The sequence below is a fragment of the Rhamphochromis sp. 'chilingali' genome (genome assembly GCF_963969265.1).
Source record: "Rhamphochromis sp. 'chilingali' genome assembly, chromosome: 9".
Taxonomy (NCBI): Eukaryota; Metazoa; Chordata; class Actinopteri; order Cichliformes; family Cichlidae; genus Rhamphochromis; species Rhamphochromis sp. 'chilingali'.
Genome location: NC_137936.1, coordinates 12,740,089 through 12,756,971, shown reverse-complemented (window position 1 = coordinate 12,756,971; position 16,883 = coordinate 12,740,089). Strand labels below are relative to the sequence as shown.

At 40.2% G+C, this 16,883-nt stretch overlaps 2 protein-coding genes across 3 annotated transcripts; one reads left to right on the top strand and one right to left on the bottom strand.

Annotated features, from left to right (window-relative positions):
• The first annotated feature begins 1,059 nt into the window (after positions 1–1,059).
• ube2r2 (ubiquitin-conjugating enzyme E2R 2) lies at positions 1,060–10,897 on the top strand. Of its 2 annotated transcripts, none has more exons than XM_080890505.1 (6): positions 1,060–1,852; positions 2,245–2,434; positions 5,665–5,751; positions 5,887–5,984; positions 6,777–6,911; positions 7,014–10,897. In XM_080890505.1, exons 2-6 carry the CDS (start codon positions 2,258–2,260, stop codon positions 7,297–7,299), a joined length of 783 nt encoding a protein of 260 aa, XP_080746631.1. In that variant the 5' UTR covers positions 1,060–1,852; positions 2,245–2,257; the 3' UTR covers positions 7,300–10,897. The 2 variants fall into 2 exon arrangements, with proteins under 2 accessions (XP_080746631.1, XP_080746630.1); XM_080890504.1 differs by having other exon boundaries at positions 1,061–1,852; positions 2,242–2,434.
• Positions 10,898–13,384: 2,487 nt separating this feature from the next.
• Positions 13,385–16,430, bottom strand: nudt2 (nudix (nucleoside diphosphate linked moiety X)-type motif 2). The gene is made up of 3 exons (XM_080891887.1): positions 16,369–16,430; positions 14,476–14,618; positions 13,385–14,382 (listed from the first exon to the last, which is right to left on the bottom strand). The coding sequence occupies exons 2-3, from the start codon at positions 14,600–14,602 to the stop codon at positions 14,060–14,062; spliced, it is 450 nt and encodes a 149-aa protein (XP_080748013.1). The 5' UTR covers positions 14,603–14,618; positions 16,369–16,430; the 3' UTR covers positions 13,385–14,059.
• Between the last annotated feature and the right edge of the window lie 453 nt (positions 16,431–16,883).

Here is a 16,883-nt window from a genome sequence, read left to right as displayed (position 1 = left end):
ACTTTGAAGATGAAACGAGGCTGGGTCTTCCAACATGACAATGATCCAAAACACACCGCCCGGGCAACAAAGGAGTGGCTCCGTAAGAAGCATTTGAAAGTCCTGGAGTGGCCTAGCCAGTCTCCAGACCTCAACCCCATAGAAAATCTGTGGCGGGAGTTGAAAGTCCGTGTTGCTCGGCGACAGCCCCAAAACATCACTGCTCTCGAGAAGATCTGCATGGAGGAATGGGCCAAAATACCAGCTACTGTGTGTGCAAACCTGGTAAAGACCTATAGTAAACGTTTGACCTCTGTTATTGCCAACAAAGGTTATGTTACAAAGTATTGAGTTGTATTTTTGTTATTGACCAAATACTTATTTTCCACCCTGATTTACGAATAAATTCTTTACAAATCCTAGCATGTGAATTCATGGATTTTTTTTTTTTTTCACATTCTGTCTCTCACAGTTGAAGTGTACCTCTGGTGCAAATTACTGACCTCTGTCATCATTTTAGGTGGGGGAACTTGCACAATCGGTGGCTGACTAATTACTTTTTTGCCCCACTGTATGTCTTACAATTTAAGTCCAAAGTGTCGTGCTGACTGGTTTTGTTTGCTACAGCAGCACTATTTTTATCATGTACAAAATTGAGATATACTGTTCAAACTGCACTTCTTTTCTTATATTGATATATTCCAGATATTAAATGTACAATTAAACCTGTTTGCACTGATTGAAAGGGGGATTTCACTGCTCCTTCTCACTTGAGATCAAAGTAAGAGTCATATGGCCCACAATGTACAGTAAGTGACATCTGTGTTGTAGATGCTCTGAGAATTGCCAGTGAAGGAAATTGATTGGAAAAAAAAAAAAAAACCACTAATTGTGATCTCGTCAATATATACACCCCAACTAACCAAATACTTTATATGACATTCTTATAAGTAATAATATATGGGGATATAGTTAAGGACAGGAAGTAGACGTAGGTTTAATGAAAATTACAATAATGTCAATAATGTCTGAGATCTAATATTAATGCCCGTATGTGTGAGGACTTCACGCTGCAGATATTTAGTATTAGGAAAGAGAGCGAGGGAGCTTAGACAAATAATGTAACCAACTTACATAAAAAATAATAACATATTATTAAAATATGTTTTACAAATATGTATTTTTGGAATCTAAAACATAAAAATGTCACGCGAACGAACATGTAAAATAACATCGAGTGCGCGCACGTCACGTTCAGATACGCGCTTTACGTTCTGCAGACACGCGCAATGATAGCCGGAAGCATAGATGGGAGGAAAATAAAAATCGATTAAATCCACTGTAATTCGCGAGTATAAACCTCTCACTTACTGTCCTTTTAGCGACCGCGGGCTCGAAATTTTCAGTCTTTTACACTGTAACTGTGCCGGAGAGACGACAAAGAGCAGAAAATCTGCTCTATTTGAACGAAGTTGCTCGGTAGGGGTTTAGCTGACGTGTGGAGAAGTTGAGACTGCCAGTGAGCAGATAAACAAACATAAACAAGCAGAGATCAGCTGGGCGCCTGTCCGAACCGAACCAGCAGCACGGAGAGATGGCAGGGAGAGCCAGAGTCCTGTTTTAAAGCCAAGAATGATCCGCAGGAGACCGTGACTTACACTGATATTTGCTCCATGTCAACTGTCAACACTGGCACACAAAGAATTTCGGAAACACAACACGAGGAGCAGCCATAGGCTTTAGCAGGGGAAAAAAGCCACTGCTATTGTCACTGTCTCTTTGTCAAGGCACAGCCAGGTTAGCATGGACAGCCAATGAGTTTATCCTGCAGGGCTCAGCTATAAGGAAGCGAACACAGTGCAAGGAGACAGAGGTAAACACTTTCTGTTAACTTTGCTTTTTTCCCCCACTATAATGGGCCTGCGAGCCAAACCACTGACATAATCAGGCTTTGCAGGCCACAAATCCTGAATGTTTATGAGCTGTTTTTGTGTGTGCCTGGTTTTTTTTTGTTGTTTTTTTTTACATGTAGGGTTTAATTTCACAGCGTTTTGCTTTTCCTATCGTTTTTGTTAGAAAGACTCCTGTTAATGAAAGCAAAGCTAAGACACTGCAGCTGTTTTCTGAGTCAAACTGGTCATGATATTAAAAATGCATGAAAAGTGAGTAGAGTCCTGACAGTGTCATTAAACTCGTAATATTTCTGTCCACTCCACAATTCCTGCTTCCTCTCACTGATCTGTGCGGCTAACTGTTGTCAAGAAGTGTGGAAAAGAACATGGCCCACCAGTCAACCCCTAGTTCCCAGAAGGCCCTCATGATGGAGCTGAAGTCTCTGCAGGAGCAGCCAGTGGAAGGCTTCCGCATCACTCTGGTGGAGGAGTCTGACCTCTACAACTGGGAAGTGGCCATCTTTGGTCCCCCGAATACCCTGTATGAGGGAGGCTACTTCAAGGTGGGACAATCACTTCCAGTACACATATTATGTGAAGTCATGCTTACTTAAAGAGTTCATATGAAGCTATTCATTAGCGAACAAACACATACAATAAATATGTTTAGGGACCAAATATATTATCGGCTAGAATTTCTTTGTAATATAATATATGTCAGGGCATGCTACAATTCTTAACACAGCTTTGTAGTTTAGCCTCCTACTAAAATCTGTACAAACTCAAACTTTCAAACTAGATCTTTTTCACTTCTTGAAGCTGTAATTGAAACGTGGTTTGCCTCTAATGGGCGAGGAATTTTTAGGCTTTATATTATATTTTATTCATTTTCAGTCGTTCTGTCCTGTCCTTCTCCTCGGCCAGCCCTCACCCAGCCCTCACCCACCTCACTGTAAGATGGTTGTGCTTGCTATTTTTAGCTACGAGACTGATATAAATGGCACCTGAGTACAGAGAGAAGGGACATGATTAGATTCATTATATTTTTTTCTTTGAATATGTTGCATATTCGGTGAAACATTTAGAAAATGTAGCATAAAGAGCACCTGCTTTCAGCTTGGTGCTACGCAGATGATGCTGTAGCCTATTGGGAATGGAAGGATAAGACAGAGCAGGTATTGCTGTAGTATACTCTTTTAACTGGCATGTCTTTAGCCACAAAAATTTGAGGAACATCAGCACTAACAAATGTCAGGATTAGATGCCACAAGTAAGAGTGAACTCTGGGCTGGTTTTCCAGTCTATGTGATAGCTAGCAAACAGGAAATGTGGACTTCCCTTTTTTTTTAAGGGACATGTATACTACTCGTTTGTTGAATACTTTGGCAGCCAGTGCCTAATGACATTAATAAATTACTTGTTTAGTCTTGTAAATGCCCGACTGGTGGGTGGTGCAGCTGACCTTCATTTAATGAAAAACTGGTGAAAGTGAATTGTAGTACAATTCAGGTGTTTCAGTGTAACTTTGTTTTTACTGCCTGGTTCCTGCAGCCTACACCATACACAATCATGCTTTTGTACAGGGATGAGATATTTTGGGATATCTTCAGTGTCCCCTGTAATTATACTGAGAGTAAAGTGAAAGGTGTTTGGATTTAAAGTCAAGCAACAGCTTTCAATCATTCCCCAGAATTCTCTGTGTTGTGTTGATTGCCCTCACTTTAAGGTATACAAAAGTAATTTTAGGATAGACTATGTGATGCAGACAGAAAAATAAATAAAACCCAGAAATCCAGACGAGCTCAAAGTGATAAAAAGAGAAAGATGCCCATGAAGGCAACTACATGTTAGACTTTACTGTTACTTTGACACCAATCTGTTAACTTGTGTTTGCACATTTAAAAAGAAATGTTGCTTCAGCGACTGATACTAAGCAGTGGAACTCATGCCAGTGTGTCATGACGTCTACGTGTTTAATGTCACACAGTTGCAGTAATTTAGTAACTAGCTGTGGAGTAATGATAGTCCTATCAGACGGGCAAGCAGTTCAGTGAGAGTTAGGGCGGAGCTACACACACCCAAGCCTGCCATCCTTTTTCTCTGATAATACTTTGGAAAGAAAGAGCCAGAAGCACCTGATGTTGTGTCACAGTGAAATTAATTAGGAACCGATGACAATATAGGGTGATTCACAGTCTAATTGTTGGTACGGCTGGATGTGTAACTATTTCTCTGATGTGATGTGGTTTAAAATATGACGGTAAAGGAAGCAACTTTGTGGCTGACTGAAACCCCGTGTCCAAAAAGAAGTTAGGATGCTCTTTAAAATGTAAATAAAAACAGGAACTTAAAGGGTTTCAGCTGCTAAACTTTGTATATTTTTTTCATAATGCCCCAAATGCCAGTTTAACACCCTTCTAAAAGTTAGGCTGTGGCGTTACAACAACATAACTTTGGCGTTTGACCTGCTTAAATAAGCAAGACCTTTCATATGTATTGCTCCATAGAATATCAATATTTTACATGTTTTCACAAGAGTCCGGTAGCACCTGAGTACAATAGTACTGCTTTCATAGGAATTAATAGCAGTCAGGTGCTACTGATGAAATGCTTTTTATTAACTGATCATCGGAAAGTGTGGCCATCTCTATAAAAGCAAGATTTCTTTGCAGTTTGCAGATCAGCCCAGCAAATTCACCCCAGGTCAGACTGTGTAATGCTCAAACATGAAACCCAAGAACTACATCTCAGATTCTACAGACTTCGGTTAACATGTTAAATGTTAATGTTCATGACAGCACAATTAGAATAATACTGAACAAGTATGTCTTTTTTTGGAAGGGTCGTCAGGCGAAAGCCTCTTCTTTCTAAAAAGAAATTGGAAGTTTGGAAAGCTGCATCATAGGTCAATGTCCTCTGAATATTTTATTTATTAACCTTTATTTAACCAGGAAGATCCCATTGAGATTAAAAAGCTCTTTTTCAAGGGAGACCTGGCCAAGATAGGCAGCAGCAGATGTCTCACAGTTACAGAAATTACTCAAACACAGGCAGTAACAACACACATGCAACAATAAGTGAAAGAATACAAATAAAATAAAAAATAAAATTCAAATAAAAATAAAAAAGTCAGTTAATAGATGAGACCAAGTTGACACGTGTGGCCATAGTGAACAGCACCATGTCTGCAGAAAGGCAGACATGTGATACCAACTATAAAGAACGGTGGTGGAGTAGTGGTGATTTGAGCTGGCTTTACAGCCACAGAACCTGAGCAGCTGGGCACCTTGCAGACATGGAGTTGGCTGTGAGCTTCTCTGTATACAAACATGTTCTAGAGTTAAATGTGAGGCCTTCTGCCTGACAATGGGACAGTGATCCCAAGCACAGCAACAAATCTGTACCACAATGGATGAAAAAGAAAAGGATCGAGGTGTTGCAATGCCGTCGCAAATGAACTTAGGCAACGATGCAAAGAGTGGGCCATAATTTTTTAAATATATTTTTTTATTTACTTTATATGTGTGTATGAATTGTCCCCATAGCAACTTAAATCTACTGTCAACATCTACTTAATGTAGCTTTTTGATTCCTTTGTCCTACTTTTTGGTGAACATTGATAATTATAATTTATTATTGCACAAATAAAAATACACACATGTGCAGTTTAATTGGATAGTGGGGTTTTTTCACATTCCAGATGCTTTCTCCTTGAAGTTAAGACCCCAGTAATCTTAAATGGCTGAAGCTTAGTTACAAGTAACTGAAGTCAGACTTCTGTTTGTTCTTTCAGGCTCACATCAAGTTCCCAGTTGACTACCCATACTCCCCACCAACCTTTCGCTTCCTCACCAAGATGTGGCACCCCAACATCTATGAGGTTTGTCCTGAAGGATCTTAATGCTTTCGTGTTTGCAGTTTGGCATTTATTTCCTTTTTAAAATGGATTTGTTTAAAGACGCTGCCGCGTTTGTGTTTTCCTGACAAATGTTCCTTTATGTCTTTTGGTCTTCAGAATGGAGATGTGTGCATCTCGATCTTACACCCCCCTGTTGACGATCCTCAGAGTGGGGAGCTGCCCTCTGAAAGGTGGAACCCCACCCAGAATGTCAGGTAATTTCTCAGCAAACCTTCTGGTCCAAGTTCACCTTCACTAATTTTACACCTTTAGGCCTGTTGATAAGTCTTGGGGGTGTCTTGCATGTACAAGCATGAAAAGAATTGTTTAGAGCATACTGTAACACCGGTGGGAGCTGTGTGAAGCCTGACATACTACCTCAAGTGATGTCAGTTTACAGTTGTTTTAATACTGCATGTTTGAACATGAAGAATTCAGCGGCGGGGACGAGTTAGACAGGCATGAACCCACTAGACCCCTCAGTTTCTGATTTCTGCCAAAAACTAGCAGATCGAGTCTAAAAATGCTGCTGCTAGGAACAGCTAGCTGTGGTTCAGTTTCCTTTTGGCTAAATTAGACATTTTTTGTGGCACAAAAATTGGATCTAGGTCTTATTTAATTTTCATAAATGAAATTAAGAATTGGATATAATTATCTTCTACCATTTCTTTGTTCTGTATTCTATCTGTAGCGGTAGACACCACTGTAGGGTAGGTTTCTGAATTTCTTCTAAATTTAGCATATCAGCAAGAAACACAGAGTTGCATTAAAGTGCCGAGTCTGTGTTTGAAAACTTGAGCAGATTGGGTGTAGAATGTAATTGAGCCACGAGGGGAAAGAGGTGAGGTAACACCTCTCTCCGAGCTGGGATACAGCTTCTGAGGTTTCAAAAAGCTCGTGTAGAGGTTTTCTTTCATATGACGACGACATCTGATATTACAGTGTCCTCATTTCGACTCTCTCTGTGTGTGTGTGTGTGGCATGTGTGCGTACGTGCTGATAATCAGGACCATCCTGCTTAGTGTGATCTCTCTGCTCAACGAGCCAAACACCTTCTCCCCAGCCAATGTGGATGCCTCAGTTATGTTTCGCAAATGGAGGGACAGCAAAGGCAAGGACAAGGAGTATGCAGAGATTATCAGGTACAAATGAACACACTCTTACCAGTGTGTGTAGTTACTTTGAAGAAATGTATTTTATGCAACATAATAATAATAATACACCTCCTCCACGTTTGCTCACAGGAAGCAAGTGATGTCAACAGCAGCAGAGGCGGAGCGCGACGGCGTCAAAGTGCCCACCACGCTGGCCGAGTACTGCATCCAAACCCGGGTTCCTTCTCAGGACCGCAGTTCAGACCTTCTCTATGACGACCTCTACGACGACGACATGGAAGAGGAGGACGAGGAGGAGGACGAGAGCGAGATGGAGTCTGTAGGTGAAGCCGGGGGAATCGGCGCCGTGGAGGACTGCGGGACGTCCACCAGATGTTACGACAACCAGGACGACTCTGGCAACGAAGACTCGTGATGATCTGGATGATAACTTCTTCCTGCCAACTCCACCACCCTTCTTCTTTTTTCTGTGTGTGTATGTGTGTGTATGTGTGCACATGTATATTTGCACATACAATGGGGTCAAAAGTCTACTGCCAAAAAAAAAAAAATCTTTCATCATTTATTAAACTAATACAAGCGTTGGGTCAAATGCAATTCCTTTGATGCTGTTACGTAACTTTTCAGCAAAACGTTGTAGGTAGTGTTCTCGCTGAAAGCAGAATTTGACGTTTCCACCGTTTGCCTTAATTACAGCTCGCACTCTGTGTGGCAACGAACGTTTTATTACTCCAGCACTGTTTGAGAGTGTCCTGAAGGTGTTTATTGATTTGAAAACATGTTTCACATTTTTTAAAATGTGCCATGGAAGAGTTTGAGGGTCTGGCCTTTTCCTCATTACCATAAACCACAAAGATGGCGTGCTTCTGCAGACTTGAACATTAGAGTGTTTCTTTATTGTTAGCATGTGTTCAATCGCATCCAAGTCACAAAGTAGATTATGCCTCGCTGTATTACAATCTCATTTAGACAGTTGCTCATATTACCTTACTTTAAGTTATTTGGTTGTGGTTAAGTTTAGCCTTCAGCCATTAAATTTCAGTGTTGTCTTGCTAAACCAGTCATTTTGTTTTAGAAAGAGTAGGTTGTTGAAGTCACACCTTGGTTTTAGGAAAATCAGTTTAGCCAACAGCAGCAATGACATAATAAATATTACGGTGTAGTAGGTGTACACATATATTTGAATCCTACTAGATACACGGTAAAACAAAATCTTCCAGTATATCAATATTTCCTGCTGCACATCTCCTAAAGCTAAAAGAACTCTTTGATTTTGAATAAGTAAGTAAGCAAATTGTCTTAGCTTTGATAAATGATGAAAACAAATAGTCCTTGTGGTGGTCTCTTGAACTCCGCTGTCACTGGCCAGCCCCATGACGGATTGTTTGGTTTTGGGTTGGAAGAAAAGTTGGATCTATCCACTGTGTCTGTCCTTGTTGCTGTTTTTATGTGTTTATTTGACCGACACATTCTTCACTTGTATTTTCTCAGAAGGCTCACACAGGCTGGTTAATGGACACTTACCCCTTTGGCTCATTAACCAGTCGATGAGTTGGCCAGCTTGTCACGTCACAGTCGTTCATTCTGCCCCCCCCCCCAGCAGAATATCTCTGTCCCAAACGCTAGCCTGTTCGACTTTGATGCAATCAACCTGAACGTGCAAACGCAGGCTCTGGCGTTCCACCTTCTTGGATACACCTTCAGTAGTACCCTCATTTTCCGGCAAAGCAGCGTTATTTCATTAAGGGTGTGGGGGGGGGGGAGTGTTCTCGTATCGCCTCCTGCACCTCTCTCTGCCTCGTAAACCTCAGGGCCTCAGACTTTCACTGAGAGAGAAAAAGCAAAGAGAATCTTAAGACACACCTGCTCCTCACCTCCGCCTCCTTTTCTTTATATCTCACTTGGTCTCATTAGAGGGCTAAGATTGCTCTGAAAGTTTCCGATCCCTCTTCAAGCATTTACACATCACTGAATGTTACTGTTAGTGCAGACTGGCGTCCGTTAAGTCATTCTGTTTTCGGTAGGGTAAAGAAAATCAAAATGCATCTCTTTCTCCCCAATGCAATGCTCGCATTACGTTGCGATAGATGTGAAAATCTTCTCTTTTTTTGTGCCCTGTGACTCCCAATTGATGCTTCAATGCAACTTAGTGAAAACTGGATGTTGTTACTGTGCTACACCACATCCAGAGTCTTGTTTATCGACAGGGACAAAGATCAACATGCAGCATAGATACACATTTGCATTTGAATGAATACGACACTGATTGCCTGTTATCCCCGTGTGTGTATATTTACATTTACTATTCATATTGACTATGATGTCAGGGTTTTCCTTTGTTTCAGTAGTCCAGTTGATGAACCATTCAGTTTGTAGGCACTTTGTTCAAGTGCTGTTTCTGGAGGCGTGAATCATCTGAGGATTTGACTGATTTAAGAAAAAAGAAAAAAAAACACACACATTTTGAGTATTAAGCTTTTGAACACACTGAACAGCATCATTGTGCCGCATCGAGTAAACCATGCATTTTGAGCTATGTTTTAAGAACCTGTTGCTCATTGAACACAGTGGAGCACTGGGGTTGTGACTCCAATGGATGGATTTTATGCCAAGGAAAACAAGTCCAGCCCCACATTCATTCATTTTAAAGACTATGGACGAATGGATGCATGTAATGGATTTAATGCAGAGTGAGTAGACTCTTAGAGACATACCTTTTTGGATTTTAATGTGAAGCCAAAGGAGTGAAGTATTGTCTCCTGGCCTTGTGCTTTGGAGGTTTGCAAAGACTGGATTCTGTTGAGAACAGCGACAAACAAAATTCACTCCTAAAAGACTGAATGGATTTGATACCAAGCCACGAGAGGAGGTGGAAATATGATTGAGATTCTGGACTTCTTCTTGTTGTGATCACCATTTTTGCCCATCACCACGTAGAAAGAAGTAAGCTCAGTAGTAAACAATGGAAAGTACAAATCTCACGTGTGTCTGCTAAAGAGAGAGCTGAACATTTTGGGAAATGCATGCTTTCTGATGCTGAAGATTGATATGAGAACGTCTAAATTTTGGATTGTAATCAAAGGTTATTAATTATTACTTTTGTTTATTTAACAAAACGTCTTTAAGAAATGTAAAAATGAACGGTTATATCAATCTTCTAGTCTCAGTCTCAGCACAAAAAACAAATAATTGCATTTCCTAAAATGTCACGAATGCTTTAAAGCCAGGTTTTTGCCTTTCACCCAAAATTTAGAAATCTGAATTCACATTAGAGAAATAAATAGATCTAGTGTAGCCCTTTTGGTAGCAATTTGATGATGAATTTAATCAGCTTCAGTATTAGAACTCTCCACTTCTTAAATAAAACATATGCCTTCTTTTTATCCTGAGGGGAGGTGGAGAAATGCTAAGAAGGCCGCGGACTATTAATGCTAAAGATGAAGAAACAAAAAAAAAGAGAAAAGATTAAATAAAATGAGTCGCAATCCATAATTTTAACATGTTATTCCACACACAGTTGCATAGAAAACTGAATGAAATCATTTACTTTGTTTATTCTCTGTGTGTGAGTGTGAATCACAAGCGTGTATTTTCTAAAGTGTGGGTGGACACAATGAGGTCATCCTGAGACATTCGCATGGTCCCACACTCTGCTGATTGAGCTGTCCACAATGGTACCACAGTCTGTCCACACCTAATGATGTTTATGCTGTCCTTGTCGGTTTCATCTTATTTCATTTTTTCCCATCATTTTGTTTGTGAGGATGCAAATGTCACTCAGTTTATATTGTTAAAAAAAAGAAAGAAAAGAACATGACGTTGTTGGGTTGTTTGCAATATGGCTCAGATATCTGTTGCTGCTAAGCCCACATGTCATGAAAAATGGACAACACAGCAAGTTTGATTTTTGACTAAAATTAGGAGTGATATGCAAATGGATAGTAATGGTGGTTCAGTTTGAAAATCATAAGAAATAAAACAGTATGTCATCAAAGCCTATTGAAAGGATTTTCACCTTATTTGAGCCACTGACCCTTGATTACTCTCAAACTAAGTAAATGATACTAGTCAATTTTTGAGTGTTGAGCTCTACAGGATTTTTGCCTTTGTGCTTGACATCAATGTATAATAATCAGATTGGTAAAAATGGATTTCATTCTCATTAGTTACATGTAGTTCCAACATACATTTACAATAAGGTTTGTGGTGTACCCACAGTCACAAGGGTATAGTTTTTAGCAAGATGTGTTACTGTAGGATTTCTCTTTCCCTTCTTCGTTTACAATAATAGATATCTCAAGGGATTTTCATAGTAACGTAAAGATCCTCCACTTTTAGAGAGAGAAAACCCAAACACAATTCTCTATGAGCAGCACTTGGCAAAAGTGGGGAAGAAAAACTCCCCTTTCACAGGATGAGATCTCCAGCAGAACCAGGCGCAGTGAGGGGCAGACATCTGCTTTGACTGTTTGTGTATGAGGTGAAATGGGGGGGGGGGGGGGAATAGTGAGAGACCAAAGTCAAAAACAAGGACTAAACAAACTGAGAAAGTGGATAAAAGTTAACTAAAAAGAGGGAGTAGGGGAGAGGTCCCCTTCTCATGATGAGAACTCTCCCATTAGTCTGAGGCTAAAGCAGCATTACTAAGGGATAGTTCGGATCATTTGACCCAGTCCTCTACAAACGTTATTGAAAAGGGAAGTTTTAAGCCTCATCTTAAAAGTACAGAGGGTGTCTCTACTCTGTGTCTCCTGAATCCAAACTGGGAGCTGGTTCCACAGGAGAGGAGCCTGAGAGTTGAAGACTTGGCCTCCTATTCTAGTTTTAGAAACTCTACGAATCACAAGTATGCCTGCAGTCGAGCCTGCTCATTCCAGACTTTGTACCCAAGGATATGGATTAAAAAATCTTCAAGGATTTTAAACTCGATATCTTTCTTATATCACCCGTTCAGTCCCTGGGTTTTCCCAATTTATATGTGTAAAGAAGTAAGTCTAGAGACAAAGCTGGTGAGGGCCATCACTATGGCTAAGGTGACAAAGATACTAAAACAACTGCTGGATGACTGTGCCACTGGGTGGCTGGAATTCACCCTGACTTCCTCAAGGTTCATGATGTTTTGCGGCTTTGTTGGTTAAATCTCTTCTGCATAGTCTTTATGGAAGTCTGGAGCAGTGACTCTGGATTAGCAGACTGGGGCGGTGATACGGGGATTCCTGTAACTATTCTTGTAACTGTGTGTGGTACATTTACATGGGAATCACACTTTTCAGCTCACCTGGAAAGGTCTTGCCAGTGTACTGAGGCGGTGGGTCCCTCTGTTAGAGTGTACTTGGAGAGGGCATATAACTGCGTCCTTTGGAGTGTCCGGGTGCTTAGGGAGAATGGTGCACCTGGCTCATTGTCATATTCAGTCCCTGTACAACCATCACAAAAGCATGGCTCATATTGCCAGTAGTAACACTCTTCCCAAGAGCATCTGCACCTGGAGCTGTTGAAGGAATTGAATTATCTTGGCTCTCCTTCACGAGTGAGGAGTGGAAGATAAATACGGTTTTGCAGTGTTGGTAGTGATGAGGGTCTTATACTGGAAAGTGAAGCTGTCAATTTACCAGTCTATCTATCTACAGCCATGAGCTCCTGCTAGTGACCAAAAGAATAAGATCACAGAAACAAGCAGTAGATGTGAGTTTCATCTGAAGTGTGTTTGGGCTCAGCCGTAGAGATCGAGTGAGGAGTCATTTGGAAGTAGAGCTGCTACTTTTCTTTATCAAAAACAGCTCACTGAGGTGATTCGGTGTTCTGACGAGGATGTCTCCAGGGCACCTTGTAGTGAGGTGTTTTTGTCATAGAACACCAGGAAGATACCTCGGGGAAGATCCAGGACACGCTGGAAAGACTACATGCCTCGGGTGAGTTGGTGGTTTTGCCACTGAAGAGATCCAAGGCGTGGCTGCAGAGGGGGGTTCTGGATTACCGTGCGAGATGATATTAGGAAGCACCATAGCATAAAAAGAAGCTAAAAAAGTAGCATACTTCACTGTTAATGTTTACTCGTGAGGGTAATTTCAAATCCATTAGTCGGCTTTTAATATTTGTTGGAAGAGCTTGTAATCTCTTGACAGACATAAAAAAATTATTACTGACTTACCTTTTTGTAAATATTATATTTTCTAGTATATTAAGGTAGATGTATCGGTGTTTCAGTGACCTCCACTTACATGATCACTGCCGTTGCCCGTTTGTGTCTTCATAATGACAGATGACAGGTAATTAAAACCATAAGCGCTCCCATTCTGCTTCTTGAGTTGAAGGCACACATTTTTTTTCCTCAAAAACTCTCATTTTATCCTTTCAAGCAAAGGCATAGTCCTCTATCGTGAAATCCAGAGCAGACTGTCTAACTGTACTTATATAAAAGAGCAGCAGTACCCAAGAAAAGGATGATGTTTATTCTCACCATTTGCTTCTGAGCAAATAAATGTATTTAGATCCAAAGATGTTGTTTTTTTAACTGTTATATTTAATGTAGAACTTTTCCTCGTGACAATGATGATGTTAGTTATCTGTTGCAGCTTTTGATATCAAATGTGCAGCTTTAGGAAAAAAAAAAGTTTGTCCCCACCATGTGGCAGCATCTGCTGTTTACAGTTTATTTTTATCATTAGTGTTTCACTTGACTGTTCTATTATTAGCCCAGTATCCCCTTGCATCTTTGTAATGCATGTTTAAAAAAGAGAAAAAACAAAACAATCCATTCAGAAATTATGTAAAGCTGAGTAAGTATCAAAGGTAGGAGAAAACCTTCGTGTTGGTCTAAATTTAATTCAAACTGGAGACAGACCGAAAAAAAATGACCAAAAAAAACCAGCTGTAATGCACAAACCTGCAATACAGCTTATTTACAATCATAAACGCATCATTTGTGCATTTAATCCTAGCATTCAACTGTTGATTTTATTTTCTCTCTGATTTTTTGTGACTTAAGGGAGTCTTTCTCTTACATAAGGTTCTGGAAAGTATTTAAAGAAAGACAAGGCAGGGAAAGTCAGACTCATTCAGTTAAAGGAATTAGGAGCAGTGCTTTCAAAACAGATGCTCTTCCAGAAAATGGTACGATCCCACATACCAGCAGGAAGTTACTTCCCATTTATGATCTTCTCCTCTGTGACACATCATTGTTTGTCCTGACATGCCTCTAGGTGTCTGTGTGCTGCTCTCAGTGTGTCCTGCAGGTCTTTGTACCGGGCCAGAGTGCAGGCTTCCTCTAGCTGGGCCCAGCGGTAATCCTGGTGCTCATCAGACAAAGTCACAGCAGTCCCTGGGTCCTTCAGCTCAGCCAACCAGTACAGCACCTCTTTGGGTTTGCCACGCACCTCATAGTGCAACTCCTGAACAAAGCCTTTTATCACTTTCAGGTGCTCTGCCCCAAGCCCCGCCTCCTCCTTGGTCTCTCTCAGTGCTGTGGTGAGGTCATCCTCACCTGGGTCCACATGACCTTATGGTGAATTTATTAGGGGGGAAAAAAGACTCATTAACGTGTAATTTTCTGTAATGAAGAAAAAATCAATCTAGTGTTTCTTAAACACACCTTTCGGTGGCGTCCAGTGGTGTTCCCCATAAGATGTCTGCAGAAGGAGATACTCGATGTTGCCTGGAGGAGGGATGCGGCCGACTAGACGGCGAAATATGATAAAGCCACAAGCTCGGAGTACCATCTTCCTGTTAAAGCAACTTATACACAAACACAATTCCTCTGTTATTGTGTGTTTGCTTTCCAGAAAACTAAGGACTTTATTGGATGATGACAACATTTTATAACCGCAGATATAGAACAAATTTAAAGTGTCAAACCACAAACTCATGCATCCTGCACTCAACTAAAATATAACATTTCTTTCAACAGTGCCTTAATAAAAGTCCAGTGCTAGTCATTTTTTGTTGTTTATGCATCATGTTTTGCATTTGTTACATAAATGTGTATTTTACAGATAAGGTGCACATGCCCACAAATATTAACATAGACAAATGTACATATACTCACAGGCCACTTTGTTAAGTACACTTGCTCAACTGTATTAATCCAAATATTTAATCAGCCAATCACGTGGCCACAACTTTAAGGTCAAGACGACTTAGTGAAGTTCAAAGTACGTGTCAGAATAGGTGATTTAAGTGGCTTTTCATGGCTGTTGGTTCCAGTTGGGATGGTTTAAGTATTTCAGAAACTGCTGATCTACTGAGATTTTGCCACAAGGCCATCTCTACGGTTCACAGAGAATGGCCTGAAACACAGAAAATACGCTGTGAGTGGCAGTTCACTGCTTGACTATACTATGCTGATGCCAGAGTTCAGAGGAATGGCCAGACTGCTTTGAGCTGACAGGAGGGACTCAAATAACTGTTCATTACAACCAATGTATGCAGAGGAGCATTTCTTAATCCACAGCATGTCAAACCTTGAAGCAGGAACAAGAAACTGAAACAACAATTTACACGGTCTCACCAAACTTGAACAATAGAAGATGGTCGTAAAAATGTTGCCAGGTCTGATGAGTGTCGATTTCTACTGCAACATTTGAATGGTAGGGTCAGAATTTTATGTAAATAAGATGAAAGCATGGATCCAACCATACATCAGGCTGGTGGTGATGGTGTAATGGTGTGGGAATTATTATCTTGCCACACTTTGGCCTCTTGGTACCAATTTTAACTTCACAGCCTGCATGTCATTCCTTTTAAGACCACTGTGTACCCATCTCTTGATGGCTGCTTCCAGGAGGATATTGTGCCATATCACAAACTTCAAATGATCTCAAACTGGTTTCTTGAGCACGACAAGTTTTAAGCCAGGCTATTCCCTGTATTTGAATGGCCAAAAAAGCTCCTTTGGGATATGCTGGAACAGGAGATTAACATTATATTGACATGCTGTCATATCAATATGTACCATAACCCATAGAAGAATTAAGGCAGTCCTGAAAACCAAAGGGGGTTCAATCCAGTACTAGCAAATTGTGTATATCGCTTTTTGTTAGTTAGTTACGGCAAAGATTAATGATGGGTACATTTATTATTGTACATGTGGTACTAAGTCCTGTGAAAATAGTTATAAACACTCTAAACCAGCTCAGTGCAGGTTTTGAAATGTAGCTTTGCGGGAAGACTAATTCTTTTATATATTTATTTTAAAATCAAGCGACAGTTAAAGACTAATTCTATACCAGATTCTATGGATTTATTTTGTAAAACACAGTCGCGACGATTAAATATTTACTGACGGAAAGAAATGTGTTAGTATTTACAGCACACGGTTAGCTAGCTTTCAAATCGGATGTGAAGCCTAATATGAGCTTCAACCGCCGCTTTTATGGTGGATGTTTCTGCTCCACCGGACGCACTGCTGATCTTCACCTCATGCTCACACACTGCACGAGGCCATTATAAGTCAATTATTTTCAAGAAATCAGCGCAAACTACTTACAGTGAATGATTTGACAAGGAAGAGAGAGCGGAGCGCCGAGAAAATACTCCGGGCACTCTGCAAAGAATGACACAGATAGTTCCGGTTTGTAGAACAAAAATTATCAAATCAAGTCTAAACCAATCAATAAATATAAAAAGTATTCTATTATTGGCTTATATAACGTATGTTAATATAGCATTACATCACTAAATTATTCCTGTTAGCATATATTCTGTTGTCTCTATAATATAATGTCACTATGCAAACCGGTTATTAAGTCTATAATAATGTATTGTGCATAATGCATATATGTAAAATATATCATTATATGTTTCTTTCACATGAAAAAAAAAAATCTCTGACCAATAACGTCAGCTGTAGAATCAAAACACTAGTATAAAAGCCAGTTTTGATTAAAAAAAAAAATTTATCTCCTAATTTTATAAAGCTACTTTCCACCACCGGTACAGCTCGTTTTACTTATGATAATTCATCTTGAATTATGTTAATTTTGAGGTGAATCCCAAAGCAGT